Genomic DNA, 23,920 nt, shown 5'->3' with positions numbered 1-23,920 from the left:
ACTGTATGTTAGCTTACTGATTAAAAGATATTTTCTGAACAGTTTTCTCTAAAAGTCTTTTATATGACCGTGCAGTAGGTACATAAAGGACTCACAACGCAGACGCTCCATTTCCAAACTACTACACACCTCTGTTCACAAAACAATATATCACACACCCAGCACCTATCAGAGGAAAGGCCTGCTGTGATTTTTTTTTTTACTTCCTGTTCTTAATCCTTTTTCTTTTATTCTGTATGCACCCTGTCTTCAACTAACAAGCTGTGACCTGTTCAAATATCACAGCATTACAGGCCCAAGCATGTCAAAGCCTATTCATTCACTGCTAAGAGATTCTCTTCCTATCACTTGCTCTCATTGATACATATTTTCAACAAGAAAAGCATGTATTTTATTTTCTCCAACTATACCATTCTTCAAATATCTACATATATGAAACAATCCTCTCCTGACCAAAAATTTGACTTTACGTGCTTATTAAACTATTTAGCTCTTTACTATCCTCTGTTCTACAGAACACATATTTTGAATCAAAGGGAAGCTTTCAATGACCTGTTTCTCCCTGAGCAGCAAGCCATTTGTGTGGCTCCATTGTGGTGGCTTAGCTCCATTAACTCGCCGCCTTCTGCCCCACATCAAAGCCACATCTGACATATGGATTATGAGTGTAAAAATGACATTTTTGAAATATGTCACTCACTATCTACTATTCCCTGAGTTTTGCTCTGGGAGTGGACAATATTAATGTTTTATGTTAACATTCTACATTCATACCACATTGTAAGTACAGCAATTGAGGCAGAGTTAAAAATCAAATAAATACAGTACATACATACATACAGTATATATATATATATATATATATATATATATATATATATATATATGCTATTTAAAAAACAAAAAAGCCCTTTTATATGTGAATATTTTTATTAGAAAAACATGAATGCTGAAGAAATCTTGAATTCATTTCCGTTTATTAGGATAAATTTACTCCGGTAATTGCTTTAACATTAGCAGCTAATTGTCACATTCATGGCCCTTGTGTTTGCCGTTAAAACACTAAATTGCTTCGACAGATGTGAGCCTGACCTTTGTTCCACTGAAACAAGCTAGCTGCTTTCAAGTATCTAAGCAATGTTATGCACATTATACTGACGTGTCTAAATATAACTTGAAAATAATGGCAAAACGTTATAATCATCATGACCAATGTAATTATTATCACAACTGTTCCTATAACTGCTGATATTAGGAGAGCTGTTGTCCAACACCAACTGTTGTTGGACTACAATCACCTGTTGCTCATAAAAGTATTTTGGAGATCCTGTATCCGTTACACATTATACTGGCAGCACGTGGTAAAAATAACTAAGAGGACACTTTTAAACTTTGTACATCAGCAGACAACTGTTACTCGTTCACAACAGGACCGCATGTCTTTTCAACTTGCACAGAAAAGGGGCATTGGATCTCTATGATTTTCCTCTGGAATCACTTTGTTGAGAGTTATTTAAATGTACTTTGGCTCGATTCGCTCTACAAAGGAGACCAAAAGACATTCCTTGAGTTTTACAACTGAGGCAAACTCTGCTATAGCACTTAGAGATGGCTGTGTATTTAGACTGGCTAATTTGAATTCCTGATGCACTGAGGAAAAAAGGCAAACCCTTGCACCTGTTATGACTACACTTTCCATGTTGCTTTAATAAAGGCATTCAAAGTGTATTTCCAGATAATAACTGTACATGAAGCATTGAGACGTTTTGTGTTCTCACACTGTAGCTCTGGTGTTCTTAAACATCTACCTCAACATGTTTTGAGCAACAGGTGGCAGAAAATTGGGGAAAATGTAGCAAAAAAAAAAAAAAACATATATATATAAATCAAAGGGAGTCTCTCAGCATGAATGTACTGTATATGAACACCCAGTTGAATAATTTGCCAAAACCTGCACATTTTTATTGCAGGGCAGTAAGTATATGGATAGAATTTTTTTTTTTTTTTTTTTTTTTTTTTGTAGCAAGATATATAGGCTGAAAAGAAAAAATTAAAAAATAAAAACTTTAAACAAAACCAGTTATAGGCATCTTTGATTTCATGAAGAACCTTTAATATCCATGGAAACTTTGGTAAAGCTTCTATAGAGACCAATTCTCACAATTAATTATTATTATTAACATATTAGCTGTTTATTATTCTGCATGACCATATCCTACATTCCTGATCTTACCCAATACCTAAACTTAACTACCTTACTATTAATAGCTTGTACTTATTTGAACAATGCCTAAAACTTGGTATTACAAGCACTTCCTGTGTCTGTTTTCCTCTTTAAGAAGAATCACTTTATGTATCCCCCAAGTCGCTTTGGATAAAAGTGTCTGCAAATGACTTAATGTAAATGTAATAAGCAGCAAATTAGGAGTTTATTGAGGCAAAAGTCACAGTTAATGGTTTGTTAATAGTGAGAACTGGACCTTAAAATAAAGTGATACCGAAACTTTCTATTGCACAAATGGTTATTTAGATTATAAAATGTCCTTCACACTGCCAGTAAATAAATATATAGTTAAGAATTCTTTAAGAATTGCTCATTTAAGGGTCTTTTAGGAACCCAAATGGCATTACTACCAAAAACGGAAAACTATATATATATATACTTTTAAGTGCATGAGCTAAATAAAATTAAATAGAGATGTAGTTTTAGCGCTTACCACAGGCTTTAATAAAATGCTATAAAAAAATGATGGCTATGATGAAAGATTGTCACCATGCTCCCTGTCCACCTGTCTGACATCTGAGTGCGGATTATAGCAGAGCATTCTGGGAATGCAAATCAGGCCCTCTTCATACCCATTAAGTCGAGCAACAGCTTCAAACGCCGATTTGTTCTGCAAATAGCCCATTCAGTGCGGGCCCAAAAAGCTGCAACACCTTTCTCTCCCCCTGCGGTAATTGAATCTTCAAAGGGGCATTTCCACCCCGTCCTTGTCCGCTACAAGCACCGTGGAATGAATAGCACGCTCATATGAAAAGAGAAGAAAGTATACATGTTTATCCATGTTCAATTAGCCACCATCTGCATTCATAATTACAGCATAAGACAGAGAGATGGCACCCCATTTAGGAAGGTTCATAAAAAAAAGCATAGTTTTGCTAATGAGCTCCGTTCTCAAGAGAAACTCGACAAGATAAATTACTGAGATCATACAAATCCTTTGGTCTCCTGATGGAAAATTGGTTCTTTCAGATACTGTACATCATTCACATTGAGTGATTTCAGAGACCTCCGAGAGATTTAGGATTAACCCAAGGTAAATTCATGACGCTTGAAACACATAGTCCACATACTTCATTGAGCATAAAAACAAAGTTTCAGTTCAGCTGCCAGCCAAATTTCTTAATGACACAAAAATGCAGTGAAAGACTTTAATGGGATTAAAAAAGGGATGTTTTTAATCTCATTTTTTATTAATTAAATACACCATATTGGAGCAAACGTCTCTGAAAATATCACAAATAGAATTCTCTCTCATTCTGCATTTATAGGTTGACAGCTATGAGCTTCATTTTTTGTTTGTTGCGTGATTTCAGGTTGAAGGGAAAAGGGAATAGGGTTAGCTGCTGTGTGTAGTATGTACGGTAGCCACAATGGGACAAAAACATTTACATGCATACATACTGTACATGGTAGGTTTACAAATACACCAAGAGTGTTCATGATTTGATTTCCACAAAAAAGCCACAGATACTTCTTTGAACCCAGTCTTCAGGATTTTTATATCATCCGAAATGAAACACATTCCCTTTACAACATCTAAAATATAGAAAGAGAAGATACCATGTTGTGAAGAAAAGGAGAATAGACAAGGTAGGACAAAAATATAAAGGAAAAAAGAAAGTCACTATTCCCCCACTACATATTTCAAACAAGTGTTATGAAAGCAGATTCAAAAATCGCTGCAGTGGATCAGCTTCATTTGTCATTTTAATTTCACCCTTTCTGTCTCTCTCTCTTTTTTTTTTTTTTTACCCCAAAACAACGTCCTCCAGCTGGTCTCTCTCTGTGTCAGTCTTTGAGTCCCTCGAGATCAGAGGTCTCGCCTGGGTCAGTTCATAGAGTCCTCAGTATTTCCCCTCCAGGGCCTCATGGGTATTTTCCATCCATGATTCAGGAGTTTGGAGTAAAGGGCGGGAAAGGGGTGCTCTGGCTGTAGCAGGTCAAGGTGGAGCTCAAGCCTGAGATTGGCGCTCTGGTTCGGAGTAGAGGAACTTTGAGAAAAGGAGTGGGATGGGGTCCAATCTGAAAAGTTCTTTGTGACAATGAGCGAGGGGCTGAAATGAAGGCACACATCCTGTTTTGAGCGACACCGGCATCCTAACACACCTGGAGGGCAAAGAGAGAAACCGGTTAGACACACAAACAGAAAAAGAAAATTACAACCAAAATTTTGTCAAAGCTGAAAAAATGAAAAAACTTTAACAAATATACTTTAAAACATAAAAAGTTGATTATATTATTTATGATTATATTTTTAAAACATTTATACACTATATAAAAAATAAATAAATTATTGACTACATTTAATGAAAGAGTCATGTTGTGTAACTATCAAATCTAAATATTCTCACTTGGCCTGTCTTGAAAAGGTCTAATTATCTGATATTTTAAGAGACTTATTGACCTTTTTGGTTCTGTGTATGGTTTCATTTCAGTTTTTTTTTTTTTTTGGCACTCTGGTCACAGGACAAGTATTAATACATGAAACAGATAAATGAATCTAATTACAGATCTTAATCATGTTCAGCTTCTACAAAGGTGTATTCAGGTAACTGGAAGTATGAATCTCACTGACCCAAATTAACTAAATGTCCATTTTGCTATAAACTACAGTCAGCCAGTTTTAAAAATGAAATTCTTCAAAATAAAAACAATTTAAAAAAAACTGTAGTAGTAACTCTAACAACTTGTCATATAATATAGTAACGTCTTTCAATGGGAGTCATAAAAATTGCATGTTCTCTTAAATAACATACTCCATTTCTAGCTCTGCTAACTTATTGATCAGTAAGGCTTTCAATTCCATCTGCCGCCTTATTTCCTCTGCATTTTAAGTGCATATTGTAAAGTTAGTCTCTTTTTGTCTCATTTTTAACAATGATGTGCCACAGTCCCCAGGGTGCTAAGTTCTTGCGCAGCCGAGACAATTATCCTAATATCCAAGCGCAGCGTTCCGGTTTCACAGACATTCACGGCAAACTTTTTACCCCCTAACATTCTCCTTCCTTTTGTTTTTTAAACATTCTAGGGGGCAATTTGCTTTTCCCGTCTTACCTCAAGTTACTAAGGGGTTTCAGGCTACTGTAATAGTAATTGCGAGCCCCCCACGCCACCCCACATTGGAGGGCTAATTAAAGAGACGGAGGCAGTGAAGGTTTGGATCCCCTGGGTTCAGGCTCAGCATGAGAAAGGTAATTTGTCTGTCCTGAACAAAGAGATTAGGGAGAAGCTGGGGAGCTACTTAATAAATGAGCATCAAATGTCCTCAGCCGTGGACACGGACAGCACCAATTATGTCACCATGAAATTGCACATAATAAAAACAATGGCTGCTGGACGAGGCCCCTCTCTCTCTCTCTCTTTCTCGTTTCTGTACTGGCTTGTTTCAGATCCCAGCTTATTTCTAAAAGTTCAGAATTACAGCAAACTTCCAAATTTGAGCAAAGAAAATGCACCGCAATCTCAGAAATTACGGAGTTTCTTAATGATAAGTTCCCTAATAATGATTTGAATCTCTGTGTACCAAGCGAAAACACGACTGTTTAAGTATCTCCTGAGGACACGTGGACCTTCTCTGTTCCTGCTGGTGAAGAGGGGTGTCTGGGTGTATTTAAGAACTCTCTCTACTATAATTAAAGCAGCGAGGCCAATATTCAGATTGCATTTTAGCATTAATAATTCAGCTGTTTTCACTACAATTGATGTCGGCACATAAATAAACAATGAGGCCTCATATTTACACAGCGGCAGCCGCCGAGCGAGAGCAGGGGAGAGGAAGGAGGAGGAATGGAAGGATGGGGGCTTAAACAGACATTTAAAATTAAGCTTGATAATGCAAAGGCTTTCAATTTGAAACGCAACATGCTCTTGGAGCTAATTTGTAAAAGTGACGATGCCTTAAAAGGCCTCTAACGGAGCACCGAGCTTAATGGAGCCGTTTCCCCGCTCACTACGTCTCTCCTCGAACTATTTTTTCCCATTGAAGGTGAAATAAATGTTCACTAGGAAACTCGACAACTGTCTGATCTCTCTCGTATATGCTCTCACGTCCCCTTTGTCTCCATATCAATACTGATTATGTGTCACTGAGCTGATGTTTTCAGTGCTGCCGAGTGATACAATCGGCTGGTGGCTGACTACACAATGAAGTCTTATTGCAGACGGTCCCAAAGGCGAGAAGGGGAATTAGGTAAATAATTTGCCTGCTTGGCGTCTGGTTTTGTTTATTTAAAGCTTGCTGTGCAGCGTCGGAGGAGCAAATAGTCAGACAGAACTGTGGCAGTGAAAACAGAGATGAAAATGGGACAGAACGCTTGACGCCAGCTAGCTTTTTTGTAAAAAACAAACAAACAAAAAAACACATTAAACAAAACCAGATTAAGAAATGAAAACACGCCTTTTGTTGTTGAGCAAAGTGGGTGCCAGGGTTTCCTGTCTCTTAATCTTATGGATGGCAAATGAACTATACATAATCAGTATTGAATGTGAATGTGTCAGGGTTTAGAAGAAGGGAATCATTTTCACCTTCCTTACCCATCCCTTAACTAAAAAGCTTGCGATAGTTGTGATCTCATTTCAGCAAGTTAACATTAATTGTGATATATTTACACATGTCCTCTAGACCTTATTATGGGTTAGGAGCATATAATTAGATATACAATTATTTTACAATCTGAATAAAACAGAAATTAAAAGCAATATTTTGATTAGTGACTGAATCAATGGTGTGTTTTGCAAAAAAAAAAAAAAAGATACATGAAGTGATCCTGAACCTATAGCAGAGGATTTTAAGTGTGTAGTTTTGATAGCAGACAGATAGCGGCTCTCACTTTCTGGTCAGGCAGTAGAGGGTTAGTCTGCAGTGAACTCAAATGGCCGTTGATGAGTGCTGTGGGTCTGTCGTGTTCGCAGAACAAGCTGCCGTTGATGTAGTGAAACCTGTCACCAGGGACCAGCCGGTTCCGGCAGGTAGAACATGTGAAACACTGCGGGAGGCAATGAAAAGGACTCCATTACCCCACAATTCTCAGCACATTACATCCCATCTCTGATCAAGTTAAATCATTATCCACTATCATTATTTCCTACAGGGGATTCTACATGGGCATTTTAACACAGATGAAAAGACTGACTTAAATTTAATAACTAAACAATTTTTTTGGTACTGAATTTGGTATCAATGATAGACTACTTTTTATAGAGGACCCCATCAAACAATCATTGAAAAGCAGGCTCTATGAAGTGTGAAAGGATAGTGCAATGAAGCATTTAATTCTAGAGCAGCTGTGGTCACTTAAAGATTAAAGGTTACCTTGAGATGGTACACGTTTCCCTGTGCCCTCATAACCAGTTCACTGGCTGGGATGGACTGACCACACGCACTGCACGCCCCACTGTTCCCAAATAACCTGTGAAAAGAAACAGAGACATGTTAGTATTGTCAAAATAAGAGATTAAGTGTGAGAGCTGAATCTGTCTTAGACAAAGCCTAAATCAAAGCATTGTGAATGTTACAGCATGACAGAAATGACCATCAGCGGAAAGCGGCAGAAATGAACAAAAATATAAAACATTAGCTACAAAAAAATGATTAATTAAGATGAACAAATGAGGAAGTAAATATAATTACATGAGGGAAGACAAACATTATGACCATGACCAATATCTCCCTCACTGACATGATCTATTTTCATTAACACAGTATGATCTGTGCAGACAAATGAAATCTTTCTGCATTAATAACTAAAGCGCTCAATTTGCAAGTGATATATTTTTTTTCAGTCAATGACATTTTATAAAATATATTTTCAGACTGTTTTTTTTAAATGAACTTCTTGTATGGCTTCAGAAGGTTTGGTACACTACCATTCAAAGGGGTTTATGCTTTCAAAAGGTTTTTTATGCTAATCAAGGCTGCATATATTTGATCAAACGATATAAGGGGCTGTTCACATGTTGTGCCTAAAAACGTGTGGAAAACGTTAGGCATGCCTCTTTCTGTTTTTTTCCCATGTGTTTGGGCGCTTGCGCTCCGGAGGCGTCTGCCGTTGCTAAGCAACCATGACCTGCACTCTCCATGAAGAAGTGGAAGTTTCAGCAAAGGATAAATGGATTTGCAGCACTAAAAATCGCTTGCAGTAGCTCTGCTACTAAATTTACTTAATAATGGCTATCCATGTACAGCTATGATCAGCTGTTCCTTCATCTTGGCTGAGCTTTCAATGTTGTTGCAAGAAAGGATGAAGCTGATTGGTTGGTTGTTGTCACATGACCCGCGGTGTACTTGCAGCATTCTGAAAAGTTTAAATGTTTTTATCTCGACCGCGTCGCTTCCATTACGAGCGCGCCTGCTAAAATGTCATTTATCCCTATAATGGCAACACTGTATTTTCCATAGTCATTACTTCAGTCTTCAGTGTCAAAATGATCCTTCAAAATGATTGTAGTATGCTTATTTGCTTCTTAAGAAACATTTCTAATTATTACCACATCTGAAAACCTGCTGCTTAGATTTTTTTTTTTTTTTTTTTTTTTGTGAAAACTGGAATACGTTTGCAAGTTCAAAAGAGCAGCATTTTTGTGAAATGGACATCTTTTGTAACAATATAAATGTTGATGAATTTAATGAGTCCTTACTAAATAAAAGTATAATTTTCTTTCACAAAAAATATATAATATATACACTTTGTAGTATTTTATTGCACTTTCTGGAGCTTGACAGTCATGGTCCCCATCCCCTCTCATTGTATGGAAGAGAGCAGCCTTAACATTTTTACAAATCTTAACAGTTGTGTTCCACGTCTGAAAGTAAGTCACATAGGTTTGAGTTTGAGACATGCATAACACAAGGTCCTTATTAACACTGACACTAATGAATGCTTCTGTGTATCAAAAAGGTTTGTTAACCTGTATGGCCTTGTTTTACTGTAACAATGAAATCCTTGCAAGGACAGGTTTAATCATTTCAATCCTGTGCCCGGACCTCCTTTTCTCCCTCTCGCAGTCTCTCTCTCTCTCAAATGCACACATGTAGAACAAATTACATCTTCAATATTCTGATGTAGGAAAAATAAAATCACAGTAATATCGGCAAACCAAATGAAAAAAATCCTGCATCCTGTACTCCAAAAGCCTCTGCCACTGGGACTAAGTATTACCTTTGGTGTTCATTTTTTGCAACCTAATAATAACCTAGAACATAAGCAATCAGGGCCTAAGAATATTTGATTGTACATCTAGGCGGAGACACAGCACTTTTGCCATTAGGACTCAAGCGAGCGCTCAGTCACTGCCGCCTTTCCATTAGAAACCCCCGGCTACCCGGGTTGATATATAATGTGCATGGGTTAACCTTTTCAATCATGGTGTCAACATTTTAGATTTGCTTCTGCTCATCTCTTTCGTCTCTAACCTTCCCTCTCTCTCCCTCTCTCTCTCGGTCTCTTGATAATGAAATGCTTGCTCCTGCTTCCTTTCTATCTGCCTTCTGAGTCCACAATTTAGATTACTTCATCTTGCCGAGCAACAAACTGAATGAAATTTCGATTTGAGCAGAAAGTAATTTACTGGGATCTGGACCCATTTGTCATCATATCTCACTGGCTGTTTGCTCTATCACTGCACTTTTCCTATGCAATCAAATAAGACCACAGCATCTGACAAGCTCCAGAGAGAGAGAAAGAGAGAGAGAGAGGGAGGGAGAGAGGGAAATACGAGGAAGCAAGAAAGAAAGAGACCATCAGATGGATGGAGGGATGGAAATGGGGAACGACCACAAAAGGATAGAGAGGAAAGTGATGAAGGAAACGTTGGGTGTTCCTCGTGTACAGAGTTACAAATTAACTCAAGAGTTCACGGATGATTTCATCCCCCAAGATACTTCCAACTTGTAAAACGATAAACGTGCATTGTGCGGATTCCGATATAACTTCACGGCATGCATGTAAAGGTGTGTGTTCTGACATCGAAACAGCGGTCACCTGCGACGTTTTGCATACACGTGTGGCGTTTATAGAGGGAGCTACACGACGAGTGAGCGAAGCTTTAGAGTTTCTCTATTCAGTGGCGGCGGTTGCAGGGTGAGGTGGGGGGGAGGGGAAAACAAATTTGGCTGTGGCATCGATTGGAGCAGCTCAATCAAAACTCAATTTCAAACGTAATTAGCTGTAGGCTTGTGACAACAGTGCAGCTTCAATGGCGTCGATGGGCCAGTCATGCTAGGCAAATGTCAGGGGGGAAGGTCTTTAAACGCTGCAGTTTGATTCACCTGTAAAATGACATCTTGCCCCGGCCTTGAGAAAGCAATCTGCCTCGCCACGACGTGTGCTTGATTCGACAATCCCTGAGCGCTCGCACCAAAATTCGCTTACAAGCGCACATTATTTGGGATCCGGGCTCAGAGTGCACTCCCTTTTAATTGTCCTGGTGTCTTTCAGAGGAAAAGCGTGAAGAATCTCCAGGCAAGCTTTTTATTTTCTTGCCTCTCTATATGTAGCGTTGCAGGTTAATTATTTGAACAGGGCATGGCTGCTGATAGCATTTGATTTAAAGGCCTGAAGACTTTAGGTGCTCAATTAAGTTGCTATCAGTCTGCTCCTCACCTCTAATGGTCTCTCTCGCCATTGAACTTCTGTGCTGACGAGGGGAGCGTAGAGGAGCGATATCATGGGTCACCATAATTAAGGCCAAGGGACTCCTAAATTGAAATGACACCACCAGTTTTGGCTTCCTTCACCTGAAATCAGCCCTCTCCTTTGTTGTTTTCTCACTTTCTAGGTATTCAGCCCCTTGATCAATCAGAGGAGGAGGATTTTGTCAGCGGAAACATCGTGGAATGCTGATTCATTGACTTGCTCCATTTTGGAACGGGCGGAATAAAGAGGGGCTACAATCTACGGCTGTCTTTCATTACGAAAGCAAGGCAAGAAATCTGTCTGCGCTCCATAGGCGATGTCTAGAGGATTTAATTTGGATACCGACTGCGAGGTAAAATACAACCTAGCAGGGCTGTTTTAGGCCATCTGGCAGAAGCTCGGCCTCTTAAGCGGAACCTTTTGAGTGGAGTGATGTAAGTTGGTACAACAATGATTTCTGCAACACAGTCCATTATAAAAATGCCTCTCAACATTAGCAGCCAAAGCACCTTAAAAGCACCGAGCCATATTGATACTTAAGCAGGGCTTTGCATAATGGCAATGTAACATTAGGGAGAGAGAGTGAGAGAGAGAGAGCGGGAGAGAGAAGGTGGGTGGGGTGGAAGGCAAGAGTAGAGGGAGATTTCACGGCAAAGAGAGCGAGCGGGCGGAGGGGGCTGAGAGCAGCCAAATGACACTCGGTTAATTCAGAGTAACAGATCTAGTCCCAAGTGGATTGAAGGCCTTGAATTAATTCTGTTATGACAAATCAAGATAAACGTTTCCCCTAAATTGCATGCGATTTAATTAATTTCTGAGATCCAAGTATTTCCTGGCTTAATAGTTCACATGCTCCCGTGCTGTCATAGTGCTTGAGTGGGCAGACTTCAAAGTGATATTAAATAACCAACTATTAGATTTACCTAGCACATTCTATTGGAAAAGTGCCATTTAATTACCTGGCTCTATTCAATTAAAATGACAATGTTTTTTCCCCCGACCTAATGGTCACATGATTGCTCTCTCCACAAATTAATTCCCCCTCTCTCTCTCTCGGTCTCAGTTCTCTACGGCTCACAAAAATATCAGCGATGGCTTAGGGACACCATGATTTCCAATGAGTCCCTCCATCTACAACTCGCGGCGGTTGCCCTTGTGCTCGGCGCTGGTGGCCTCGAGCAGAGTGGTACCAGAATCCTATCATCCCATGTCATTTCCCCCATCTGCCATTAGGGAAAATGGGATGCGTTTTCGCTCGCGCCATCCCAATCAATCGCTAAGCCTTTTTGCATCAGTGGTATTAATATAATTCTGGATATGTAACTTCATTATTTACACAGCAAGGGCAATTTAATAATCCATTACAAAAATAAGGGAGGCCCCTTTAAAATCCCCTAAGGGGACTGGCCTCCGCAATAATCCCCTCTTCTCTCTCTCTCTCTCTCTCCCTTGCTCTCCCGCTCTCTCAAAAGCCAATTTGGTTAATTAAATGTTTTGTTTGCAATGTGGCTCTCATTCATTTCGGACACGTCATTGGAAGCGGATAGGAGCCAGGCACTAGATCTCATTAGATAAAACCCATCAGGACTAAAGGAAAATGGAGGGGGACTCTAATTAAAGCTTTTAATTGTGTGGACTCACTGTCAGATGTTATTTTTCCCCTCTCTCTTATCGCTCCTCAGATCACAGGCTCGCGCGAGCTGTGTTTTAGCTCCGTTCTCCCGCCCGTCGCACTCATTACAAGGAGAAAGGTGTAGCTACTTTTCCCTCCCCGCTCGTTTTAATTAGGCTCGCAGGCCCGATTCTAGAGGCTAGTCTTGTAGACTTGATCCCTTCAGATCAGGTGGAGTGGAAAGAGTGAAGGCACTCTTCACATTTGGACTGGTCGTCTCAGGTTTGCTCTGGTTGACACCTGTTGTTCCAGCCTGCCAGCAGCAGTGTCAGTGCGAGGCTTCGCTGAATTATCCAGGGCGAAGTACATGCCAAGGTAAATACTCACTAACAACTGCACTTCTGCCAAAAAACACTCTTTTCCGGCAGGAAGAGCTGAATATATCATGGATACTTCGTTTTATGCATTAACTTTTAAATTGCTCTGCCTGTTTTAATAAGACAAATATAGGCGTTCCATTATCACAAAGAAATAATGCAAGAAGACTGCAAACTTCTCATTGCAAGAAGTTCTGGAGGGCTTTCTGCTTGCCCTTGCAGAGGTCAAGGGGATGAAGGATCAGCCTGTCAAATCAGGCCATCCACGTCAACTGAGTGAGACTGCCGTGCCGTCACCCCGCCACCGCTTTGGGTGTCAGACTTACTTGCATAAATATTTAAAAAGGATCTTTTTGCTAATTAAATGGTCTCTTTGTGATAAACAAAACATGCTGGAGAGGATGTGAAAACTCTTTTAAATTCCTACAGAGTCGAAGGTCAGCTGTGCCTCACCAATTGAGTTTTCTAGCATCTTGTAAAGAAAACACACACACGGTCCTAGCACTGCGGCTTCTTTTGCTTAAAGATGAAATATGGCGAGAGCCACAGACTTGCAGATGTTCTGGAGAAAGAATCTCCTTCGTCTTCTGCTCTGTCAACATGTCAGTGGCTTGACCTCTTTTTTAAGAGTGTCCCGTTGAGGGTTTAACCAGCGCGCTTTAACGAGGGCCGCTGACGGCACAATCTGAGACACATGTTCTCAATGGAAAATACGCTCCGCTCCGTGAGAAGCTTGATGGCTTGTAACTTTTTCCTTAATATCTTTTTTTTCTTGACAACCATCACTTCATCTAATCATTAGATGCCTAATGTCATTTCATGTGGTCTTTGGACTGTCATAATGTCCAGATGTATGAACTATCTGAAGTTTGGCTTCAAAGACCATGAAAAAGGAGCTGAGCAAAACTACACTATCCTCAAAACACATTACTGAAGACTCCTTTTAAAATGAATTTCACAAGCGCAACAGAAATCTGAAGTAACTTCAAATACTGCCTTTACAAACACAAAAAGACATCCCTCAAACATGTGAATATGGTTCTGATTGTGACTTTCAAATTAATAAATACAGCTAACCTGATGTAGTCGTTTCTACATAGGATCATGCCACTCTTGGTGTAGCAGGATGTGCCGATCTCTCCGAGCTGGGCCTGGCAGCAGGAACATTTCAGACAGCGGCTGTGCCAATAGCTGTCCATGGCATACAGGAGAAAACGGTCGGCGATCTTTCCCCCACATCCCGCGCAGCGCTTCCACGACAGAGATCCCGCTCCAACAGGTGGGGGCTGGGCACTTCCTCCAGGGTTCACCATTGTGTCTGCAGAAACATAAAGAGACAGCCGGGATACGCGGTTAGAACTGGTAGTCAATCAGAAGTTTATTCAAGATTTTTTTTTTTTTTTTTTTTTTTTTGCTTAACACATTCTTTGGAAAGCCCCTTCAAAAATAAATTATGTAACTATAACCTGCATATATAAAATGGAAACTAAAAAGAACAGTGTCCCTAAAAGTATTCAGATACCATCAGCATTACATTACAATACTTCTGACAGAAGTTTTGTCCTTGCAATATCTAAAACACCTGGAGCCTGAACAGTGACCCAGAACATCGAATGTTTTCAGAGGCACGCTTCCTAAAAGCTCTTTTGAAATAATTGAAATGCATATAATGCCTGCAAGCAAGTCTGAGAATTGTTTTAAGTGGCAGGCTGTCCTTGATCTTAATCTAAGTGCTGCAGTCAGCTCCTTCGGTCCATTTGTGATAAATGTCTGGTCGCTGATAACATTAGAGTCTCTGGAACAATTAAAGAGGTGCTGGCTTTTGTTAGGTTGTCTACATTGCTTTTAAAGTACATTTACCTCAACCTTCATGATGGTTAACATGAGAAGCCCAAGCGCTACTGTGGCCAGAAATGGGACAGTTAATTGGGGAACCTTGAAGTTGTGAGAACCATTCAGAGGACGACATATTCCACTCGCTTTCACTAAGGTTATCAGATGACGGATTTCCAGCCAACATCATGAAGAACATTCAGCAGCGTTTGCTTTGGGGACTGGTCACTGCCGCGTGAAATTACCCCCGGTATGCTGGATCATTCAGCATATGCGAGAATCAGTTAATACCGACCCACAGAAATATCTGCTTCTGACAGAAACCATATTAACCACGAACCCTCATTTGTGATTGCAGTTCTGTACTTTGCTCTGTTGATCCATCAGTACCGCATGCGTGCTCTTCTGCTCCATCCTTCCACTAATACATCTGAAATTTGAAGTTTTCCCAGGTTTCATAAGGAAGACTGCTGGACCGAAGTGGGAAAGATTAAAATTTAAGATATATTCGTGGAAGGCTGTAAGCCAAATCTTTGTTGAAAGGTAATTAGAGGAGAAGAGAGAGGCGGGGGGTAGAAAACATTGCACTGAGAGAGAGAGAGAAAGAGAGAGAGAGGCATTCAGTAACCCCATTAGTGGAGGCTCTTAGGGACAAGCAATACCTTAGTGCTGATTAAATCTAAAGGGAGATGAATCAGAGACCGAAAGTGACTCCCCCAGATAAATTAAGATCGGACCATCGTCAAGTTTCATTCCCAGTAAGAGGGAAGAGGGGAGGATTTGAAGAGAGAGAGGAGGGGTGGCTTTTAAGTCAAATGGGCAAACTCAAGTAATTTACACGGACAGGCAATTTAAGCGAGGGGATGTGCAGAAATATAAAACAGATCAGCAGCCCATGGCCAGTAATACAGATCGCAGTTCTGGAGCCTAAATACAGCTGCTGCTCCTACTACAACGCACAAGGTACAGCAAAAGACACTGAATAGCACTTATGTTATGGTTTGTTGATCAACTGTACAGCACGCCAGCATTTCTGCTGCACAATTTTGATACTAACTCAAAACGCCTGCCTTTTCCATCGAGCTTCGATCTAAACGTGTGGTCTTGATGCGAGTAACGTTAACATAAACACACAAGCAAATACACTACATTACGAACTCTAGTTATTACGCGCGTGACATGCAACACAAAAACATTTACAATAAAAACTTCTAAAAAATAATAACTGACATCTTTATGCTTACATTTCACTAATCTGGAACATTATTTGTGTCGTTCCGTCACAAATGTGTTTCACTCTCGCGACATGAAATTACTATTACTCAGAAAATAAAAAGTGTTGTTGAGAAATGTACTCACCTATTTGAAATGCAATGGTTGAATAGTTAGTGAAAAATGTATAGCAGTCTGTTTTGTCGGTAGACAATATAAATAACGCGCAGTGTCCAACAAACTCACAGACGGAGCGCGTGCGTTACTTCTCACTGCTGCGAAAGAGTGGAGCAAATGGAGTTTTCAGATTGTATTTCCAATGTTGCCGTCACCTTTTCAGATGTTCTGGTTTTCACTGGAAAGCTCGGCTGCGGTTTTGTTAAACGAGCGGTCGGGAATGTCTTCCGTAATTTCCATAGATGAACCGAGCGCCTCTGTTTGTAACTGTCCTCCGCACTGATGTCTCGCCGTTGCTTGTCGCTTGTGCTCTACATGTGTCGCTGACAGAAAAAAGCCCAGAGTAAACCTCCTCGCACAGGATGACGTCAATCAGGCTGCGGCCAATCACGACGCACCCCATTCAAGCGGAATGACAAATCCAGCCAATCAGAAGAAGGCGAGATTGACTTAGACACACACTGTTCAAAGGAGGAAAGATTGAGGTTGAGTGGGCTCTTTTTGCTTTTTTTTTTGGTTGGATAGGGCAGTGGTTCTCAAGCGGGAGGGCCGGGACCCACTAGGGGGCCCCAGTAAACTTTCAAAGGACCACTAAATGCCATTATTACTACAAAGAAAAATAACGCAATTAAAACCCAAAATCTGCTAGAAATATATGTGCGTCATATTTTTCACTTTGGAGAAAAAGCTACTTTAAACTGTTAGCTATTTGAGCAGATAGGCTAAGTTTAAGTTATGAAGAATGTCTGCAAAAACAAATTCTGCATCTGGAGAATTTCTCTAGTATCTACAAAACAGATTTGTTACTTACATTGTTGTCTCATATTACAGGGAAAGCTTGGGAATAATCTTGACAGTACTTGGTTCTGTTCATAAAAGTTTGAAAACAAGCCTGTGGTTTTTGTTATCATAACAGCAGACGTACAGGAGGGGAAAAAAGGGTTGTGTATAGGGCAAAAATCAGCAAAAAAAAAACAAAAAAAAAAGTGGGGGACCACAGAATTATTGAAACTCGGAAATGGCACAACTTGTTTATGTATTACAAGTAAGCAGCATTCAGTAAAATTGTCTGAAAATGTCAAAGTTTTTCCATATGAAAATACTACTACTACTACAACTAATAATAATAACCTTCTATATTTACTATGGTACAAGAACTTTACTACAGACTACAGTGTACTATACTATACAATACAAAAGTCCATTTGGTTTCATGGACAAGGTAAAAATTCAGTATACCAAGTCACGCTTATGTTCCTTATTACAGTGGCGCCATCCACTGGTAGAAAGAAGAACTACGTTAATAGATGTTGTTGGTACAACTAATAGATTTGAGACTTGATGCACATAACCGAAATACATTCTGAAGATAATCTACAAGAATTTCATTACTTTAACTGAATGATAAGACATCTCAATATGTCACAACATTTTTAAAACACAAAAGAGATATCCCGTTCGGGCTACTACAGTTTTCCTGAATTCACCAACATCCACAGATTTACCATAAAAAATAAATAAAATAATAATAATAATAAAATCCTTTTTAACTAAGCCATATAAGAGAAATGGCTGTTTGTATATTTCCGTGGGCAAAGATACCCAGAGATTAATTGTTTTGCTAAGGCAATTTCTCATCTATGGCCGAACATTGCTCTTGTTCGTGCATAGAAGTGATTAAATGTTTGTCATTTCACAATTAAAGAACCTGAAACCACCTTCTTTTTTTTTTTTCTTTTTTTTTTTTGCAAAATGGCCTATTCATCTAAGCGAGACTAAATTTCTTTAATATTTACTTACAAGTGCACAGTAACTCCCAGTGTGTAAAGGCAATGTGTTATTGTTTTCTGTCATGAAATTAACACATTTAATAATTAAAGAAAACGACCGCTCTGCGCCATTCCTTTTTAATGATATCTTCATAATAGTTTCCGATTGATTTTCATTTGTCGCTCTGAAAATTCATTCAACGTCCCAGCCGGAAGGAGCAAGAAGTGAAACGTTATGTGTGATGTTCTACTGAGTTTCAGTGGGCAGCTAATCTTTACGAGACAAAACTGTGTAATTATGATATTTGCCTCTGGATTCATTAGTAAGATGTACATTGTGTAAAGAGTCTCCTATACCAGATACTAATGGTTTAATTGTCGTTGGTCCTGGCTGATTGCAGCGAGCAGTTTGATTTCCCTGCAGGAAAGGCAACTCTATTTCTCCCAGGATTGGGCTCAATTCTCTCCAACAAGAACAATGAGCCAAAGATGGCAAAGAATGTATTTTCCACGAAGGAATAATTAATTTATCTCAACTATTAAAACTAGTGGGAAATTATGGGATGACTCTGAATGGGGGCCTCAGAGGAAAAGCTTTGTTTGTTCTTGGGCTGTTTTAATGAGCTTTTCACAAATGGCCAAGAAAAAATACTTCTTTCTCGTCTCCTTTTGCAATATGATAGTCACACACAATAATGAGGAGGGGGTGCTTAGGGGATCCCATGAAAAAGAGCAACACCAAGCCCCTTTTTCTGATCTCCTGATGTCCTATCGCGAATCCTCCGCATCTATGTTGTGATTACAAACAGCACAAATAGAATAGAGGAATAGCACTATTTAAACAGCAGCAAGAGAGAGTAAGCGATGGTATAAAGTATTGATACCCCCATAGAGGAAGAGAAAGAGCTCATAATGAAGTTTGTGTCCTCTGGGGGAAACCAGTTGAAGCCGGTAAGAGATATAGAGTATTCACCATGATGCTTCATTTCAAATAAGAAATTCACCCCTCATGATATTACATTATTATGCTGTTAAACCGAGTGGCTCTCCATCAAGCAGCAATGGGAAAAGGCTGAAAATGCCTTTAAGACATTTTAGATCCATAAAACACAACATGATATGATTCAGATATGAAACAGGAACTGGAATAGGACAAAACACTGTGTTATTCCTGTTCTAAGACAACATTCCCACACATGCGGCTGTTACAATATAGCCGTGACCGTGTCAAGGCCTTGCATTAATACAGAGATAATGGATTATTGATTGGTAAATACAAATGTCTTTTATAAAATGTTGGATGGTAGTGGCTGAACATTGATACTTTTCAGTGAATTCAGCATTGCAGCATTGAGTTCCTGAGGGCTGATCTACGGCCAAATGAAATGAAAGTCAACTGGCTACAAATGGTTTTTCAAATGTGAATTCAATGGTGCCTGAGGTCTTTGCTCTCATATCATCTGTGTGAGGATATGTTTGCTAACCCTTCTCCGTTTTCCATTATGTGTACTTTACCCAGGTGAGTGTAGCATGCCTGCAGCACCTAGATGGGTGGCGTGACACTGAGAAATATGAATTGCATATTTCAAGACAGATTGTTTGCTCTATACGCTCATAAAGATGGAGAAAAAAAAATCTCAAAGTCATTTCTTTAATATGCTGTTATTGACTGCTTTGATCAATCTTGTGTCAGCAGCGAGCAAGTAAGTGAGCTTAATTAAATACAAATCGATAATTCCTTAACAAATAGCGTGGACTTGAGAAACAGACCCAGCAGAATTAATTGGGGAGCATTTGTGTAGCTAAACGTTTGGGAAACTTCATCAAGAATTCAGCTCTCCATCTTTGGCGAACATTTATACATTATGCATGTCATTTAAATGCAATTAGAGGTCCTAATATGTTAATCTCTTTAATTTATTTGGCAAAGCTTTTTTGTAATTACATTGTTGTAAACAATGATAAAACTGTGTCCTCATGCATGCAATTGGATAATTGGCTACTCACAACACATTTAGTAGATTAGACTAAAACTATTATACAATCATATCTGGGAAACTGGCTGTAAGATGCCCACTGTGTCTTAATTTCCAGTCATTGGTAGCTGATGTAATGGAGAAACACATACTTACGGGTGATTTGTAATGTAGTGTGTGTGTGGGTTTTAATCTTAGTCTTTTTTATTTGCACAGACAGGGAATCTTGGGGCCCGAGACTCAAACTCCCATATGAGCACAACAGCTTAACAAGTGTTGCTAACTGCTAGGCCACAGCAGGGTTGCCGGGTTTTTGTAACAAAACCCGCCCAATTGCTACTCAAAACTAGCCCAATCATGTTTCGAGTGAGGTCCCTCCTGTAAAAATCTTGTTCCGGGAGAGGGTAAAATACAAGTTTTTTGGTGGGGTTCCCTTGGTAAAATTCAAGGGCTAAATTTCACATTATTGGGGTTGCCTCAACCCGCAGACATGAAAAACAACCCCCGGAAACAGTAGGTGCGTTTCCATTACCCTTCAAATTGAGCAAATTGAAATTGTGAATGGAAAATACACCTAATGGAAACGTGTCAATTTCGCAAAGATGCCCGTATATCGCAAAAAAGTTTTTACGGTGGTTTTTCAGGCAATGCGAAAAATGAATAATTCGCAAAACTGCAATGGAAACTGCAATTTTTTTTTTCTCGCATATACAGGTCACATGCCGTACTGTATGTAAAAAGTCATATGATCATTCTTCAATGTACTATAACCTCCAAGAAACACTTCATACGTGGCCGCTCTCCAGTATAAGGGGCTTTCCCAACCATTAATGCTTAGACAATTTACACTGCATACGTCTGCGGTGCAGTGTGGCTCTGATATGGCCACTGAAGCTGATTGCGGCCACTCAGTGCTTGTGTTTATTCCAGCTGTGCCATGCACATTTCTGAAGCGGCTCTCTGTGCTGCTTCGGTAAAGATACACACATATGCCTCCTTTGAATAAATATAGCCAAAATCCCACCAAAATACGTTGCCATGACTTATCGCGAGAGGCAAATGGTTACATTTTAGTCACATAACATTGGTTAACGGAAACAGAGCCATTTTGCAATACTTTTTTATCGGCATTTATAAAATATCGCCTAAGTTTTGCGCACATCTGTAATGTTATGTAATGTTTAAAAAAAATAGCAGCTATGATTGCCAGAAATTCAAAATACCATGACATTTTTTTTTCTGTATTACAGAATGCTGTATTTGTACTTACAGTATTTCACATTTCCTGCAGAAGGGATGAGGAGGAAAGAATTGTTGAATAAAGTCATTATTTCTGTTTTCTTTGTGCAAAAAAGGTATTCTCATAGCTTTGTAAAATTACAGTTGAACCCCTGATGTGACATGGACTGTTTTACCTATGTCATTGATGTTGTTCTGGACCTGGAAACATTGCAGTTGTGTTCCTGTCAGTGGAGGGTCTGAGAGTTCTCGGATTTCATCAAAAATATCTTAATTTGTGTTCCGAAGATGAACAAAGGCCTTTACGGGTTTGGAACAACATAAAGGTAAGTAACTAATGACAGATTGGTTGAACTATCCCTTTAAGACATAACGGATTATGTTTGCATGAATACTTAAAACTGTTATTCTGTGTATATGTATATATTTATCAGGATTGTGTGCTGCAAAGGCCTTTATGCGCGTGCTTTGGATGACAGTCAGCACAAGAAGTGAGCAGAGAAAAGGTACTCTCAGAAAACCGAACAAATAAAGATAATTTTAGATGTTTAATTACTATTTGGAACATATTTTATTATGAGCCATACAGTGTTGTATAGGTGCAGCTTTTTCACGTCCTCTTGACCACACACACAAAGACGCCTGGCCCTCCCTCTGTAGGGCCCATAATTATGCTGATCAGAACAGCCACGGCCCTCGAACAACATCACTCTAATGAAAGCTCGCTAATCCTTAATGAGTCGCTATGTCTTGTGATAAATTTCATAATTATTCAACCCAGCGCGACGGGAGACGAAAATTCATCAGTCAAAGCAAATTAGCCCGGCTCCATTATAGTGCAGCGTCTTGTAGAGACGTTCACTTTATTAGGCCTCTACAGCCATCGCAGTAATTGGGAGCATATTTCACTTGGCTGTAGCCCCACTTCATTCAAGGACTGCTTTTATCCTTTTATTTACACAGACGACTCCCTTTCTAAAATGTTTTGCAGCTCATACCTGCAAGAATCTGAGTATTTCACAGTTTTTGAGAAGAGAAAAGCGGCCAAAGCTTGTAGATCAGCAGGGTTACCTGGGTTTGAAGCCTTACTTGGTTATCACATTTTGGTCATGTTCCCATCATATTTATAGGCTGGCACAGAAAGACCTCAGTCAAGAGTCTGAAATGTAGATATTCAAAAACAATAAAGTTCAGATCAGTATAACATTTTTCTGATTTCTACTGTACAGTTTCTTGAGTGTGTTTCAAATGTTTAAGGTAAATAAAATTATTAAAATCAACAATACAGTGTCTATATATTATACTTATTATATAATTTTCCTTGTTTTGTTTGGGGTTGAGTAGCCCAAAAATAAATAAATAAATAAATAATAAAACCAATAAATATATTCATTTAAAAACAAAAAAGGTGTGTTATTAAAGTATCAGGTTGCATTATGAATTATGAATGAAATCATAAAAAAGATTTTTATGTTGTTGTTTCTACATTTATTTGAAAATTGAATATGAAATTATTGCCATTTAAAAGTATATTTAAAAATTTAATGTTAGGTGGGATTAATCACAATTAATCGTAATCAGTTTAATAAAAAAAATGTGTGATTAATCAGTTAATTTTTTAATCGATTGAAAGCACTAATATATACTTATACTAATATATATATAAAATAATAATTAATATATATATTAAAATAAATTCATTAAAAAATTAAAGTAAATTCATTCTCAAAAGTCACAGTCAATAACAACAGAGTGTTAATAACAACAGCGTGTTAAAAAAAAAAAAATTCTAAAACAAGCTCAAAGTATCAAGTATCAGTAATTATCCATAACCATTCTCTTCCTTTTCTTGTAAGACATCTTCAACAGGCTTCACCTCTCATCCACTCTAATTACCATTCTTTCTGTCATTAGGAGCTTCTACCTAGGAGAAAAGATGAGGAAAATGTGATTTCCCCAGTTCTCTAATGCTGATTAAAATGAGGACAGTATGAAAGAGGGTATTGTCTCATTGTGTGCGTGTGGGGTGAGGGGGGTTTAGCGTTGCAAGCGTATGTTGTCTGTAGATCAGTGGGCTGCAACAGAGGGATAATTTCGCCAGGATGATGGACATTAGGGGCGCCCCTCCACACACACCAGCCTTGTTTGGTCCCTTTTGACTGCCTAAGGGCGCGTGCTCTGCGGGATTCCCTCCCACTCATGCACACAACCTGCGACATTGTCAACGAAACAGAACCGGACTTGCTGAGGTCACTCACACATTAATCCATATAAACCACCAGATAGAGCTCATATTTAGAAAAAAAAGAGCCTTTTAGAATCAGCACTACCATGTTGTTCATGCAGCGGCAACAGATCAGTAAAGAAAAATGCTTTTGATAATATGATTAACATGATGTGCACTTGAATGAGATGAAGACTCTAGAGGGCCTTGAAAATGTCATCCATGCTGATATCACATGACCAACCTTGTGATGCAAATGACAGACCTATTTGTAATAATAAGCAAGTTTACTTCTAATACATATTTTTAAATGCTTAAGGTTGCTTAACAACTTTTTAAAATGTTTTTTGAAAACTTTTTTGCTCACCAGGCTGAATTTACTTGAAACAAAAATAAACAGTAAAAAATATTATGGACAGTTCAAAATAAACCGTTGAATATCAAGATTTTATTTTGTGTCCTTCATTTAATACTTTTATTGTTTATTGTTGTGTAATTTTTTTAATTGTGTTATTGTTTTTTTTGAGTTATTGTTTATTGTGCAAAATATATAATATATCATAAAAATCCAGTAAAAATTATTT

General features: G+C 38.9%; 1 protein-coding gene across 2 annotated transcripts; it reads right to left on the bottom strand.

Annotated features, from left to right (window-relative positions):
* Nucleotides 1-3,032: 3,032 nt before the first annotated feature.
* On the bottom strand, nucleotides 3,033-16,461 carry LOC109088404 (LIM domain transcription factor LMO4). Of its 2 annotated transcripts, none has more exons than XM_042755038.1 (5): nucleotides 16,284-16,461; nucleotides 13,984-14,224; nucleotides 7,596-7,692; nucleotides 7,114-7,269; nucleotides 3,033-4,390 (listed from the first exon to the last, which is right to left on the bottom strand). In XM_042755038.1, the coding sequence occupies exons 2-5, from the start codon at nucleotides 14,217-14,219 to the stop codon at nucleotides 4,382-4,384; spliced, it is 498 nt and encodes a 165-aa protein (XP_042610972.1). In that variant the 5' UTR covers nucleotides 14,220-14,224; nucleotides 16,284-16,461; the 3' UTR covers nucleotides 3,033-4,381. The 2 variants fall into 2 exon arrangements, with proteins under 2 accessions (XP_042610972.1, XP_042610971.1); XM_042755037.1 differs by having other exon boundaries at nucleotides 16,099-16,460.
* Between the last annotated feature and the right edge of the window lie 7,459 nt (nucleotides 16,462-23,920).

Source organism: Cyprinus carpio, unplaced genomic scaffold (assembly GCF_018340385.1).
Source record: "Cyprinus carpio isolate SPL01 unplaced genomic scaffold, ASM1834038v1 S000006628, whole genome shotgun sequence".
NCBI classification, from domain to species: Eukaryota; Metazoa; Chordata; class Actinopteri; order Cypriniformes; family Cyprinidae; genus Cyprinus; species Cyprinus carpio.
Note: the sequence above shows the minus strand (reverse complement) of the source record. Positions and strands in the feature narration are given on the sequence as shown.

Excerpts from the sequence above, each read along its gene's own strand:
- LOC109088404 (XM_042755038.1), bottom strand. The coding sequence starts at position 14,219 with ATGGTGAACCCTGGAGGAAGTGCCCAGCCCCCACCTGTTGGAGCGGGA. Across the intron at positions 7,693-13,983 it reads TGTAGAAACGACTACATCAG|GTTATTTGGGAACAGTGGGG; the intron begins GTTAGCTGTATT and ends TTCTTTTCACAG. Across the intron at positions 7,270-7,595 it reads GAAACGTGTACCATCTCAAG|TGTTTCACATGTTCTACCTG; the intron begins GTAACCTTTAAT and ends TGCCTCCCGCAG.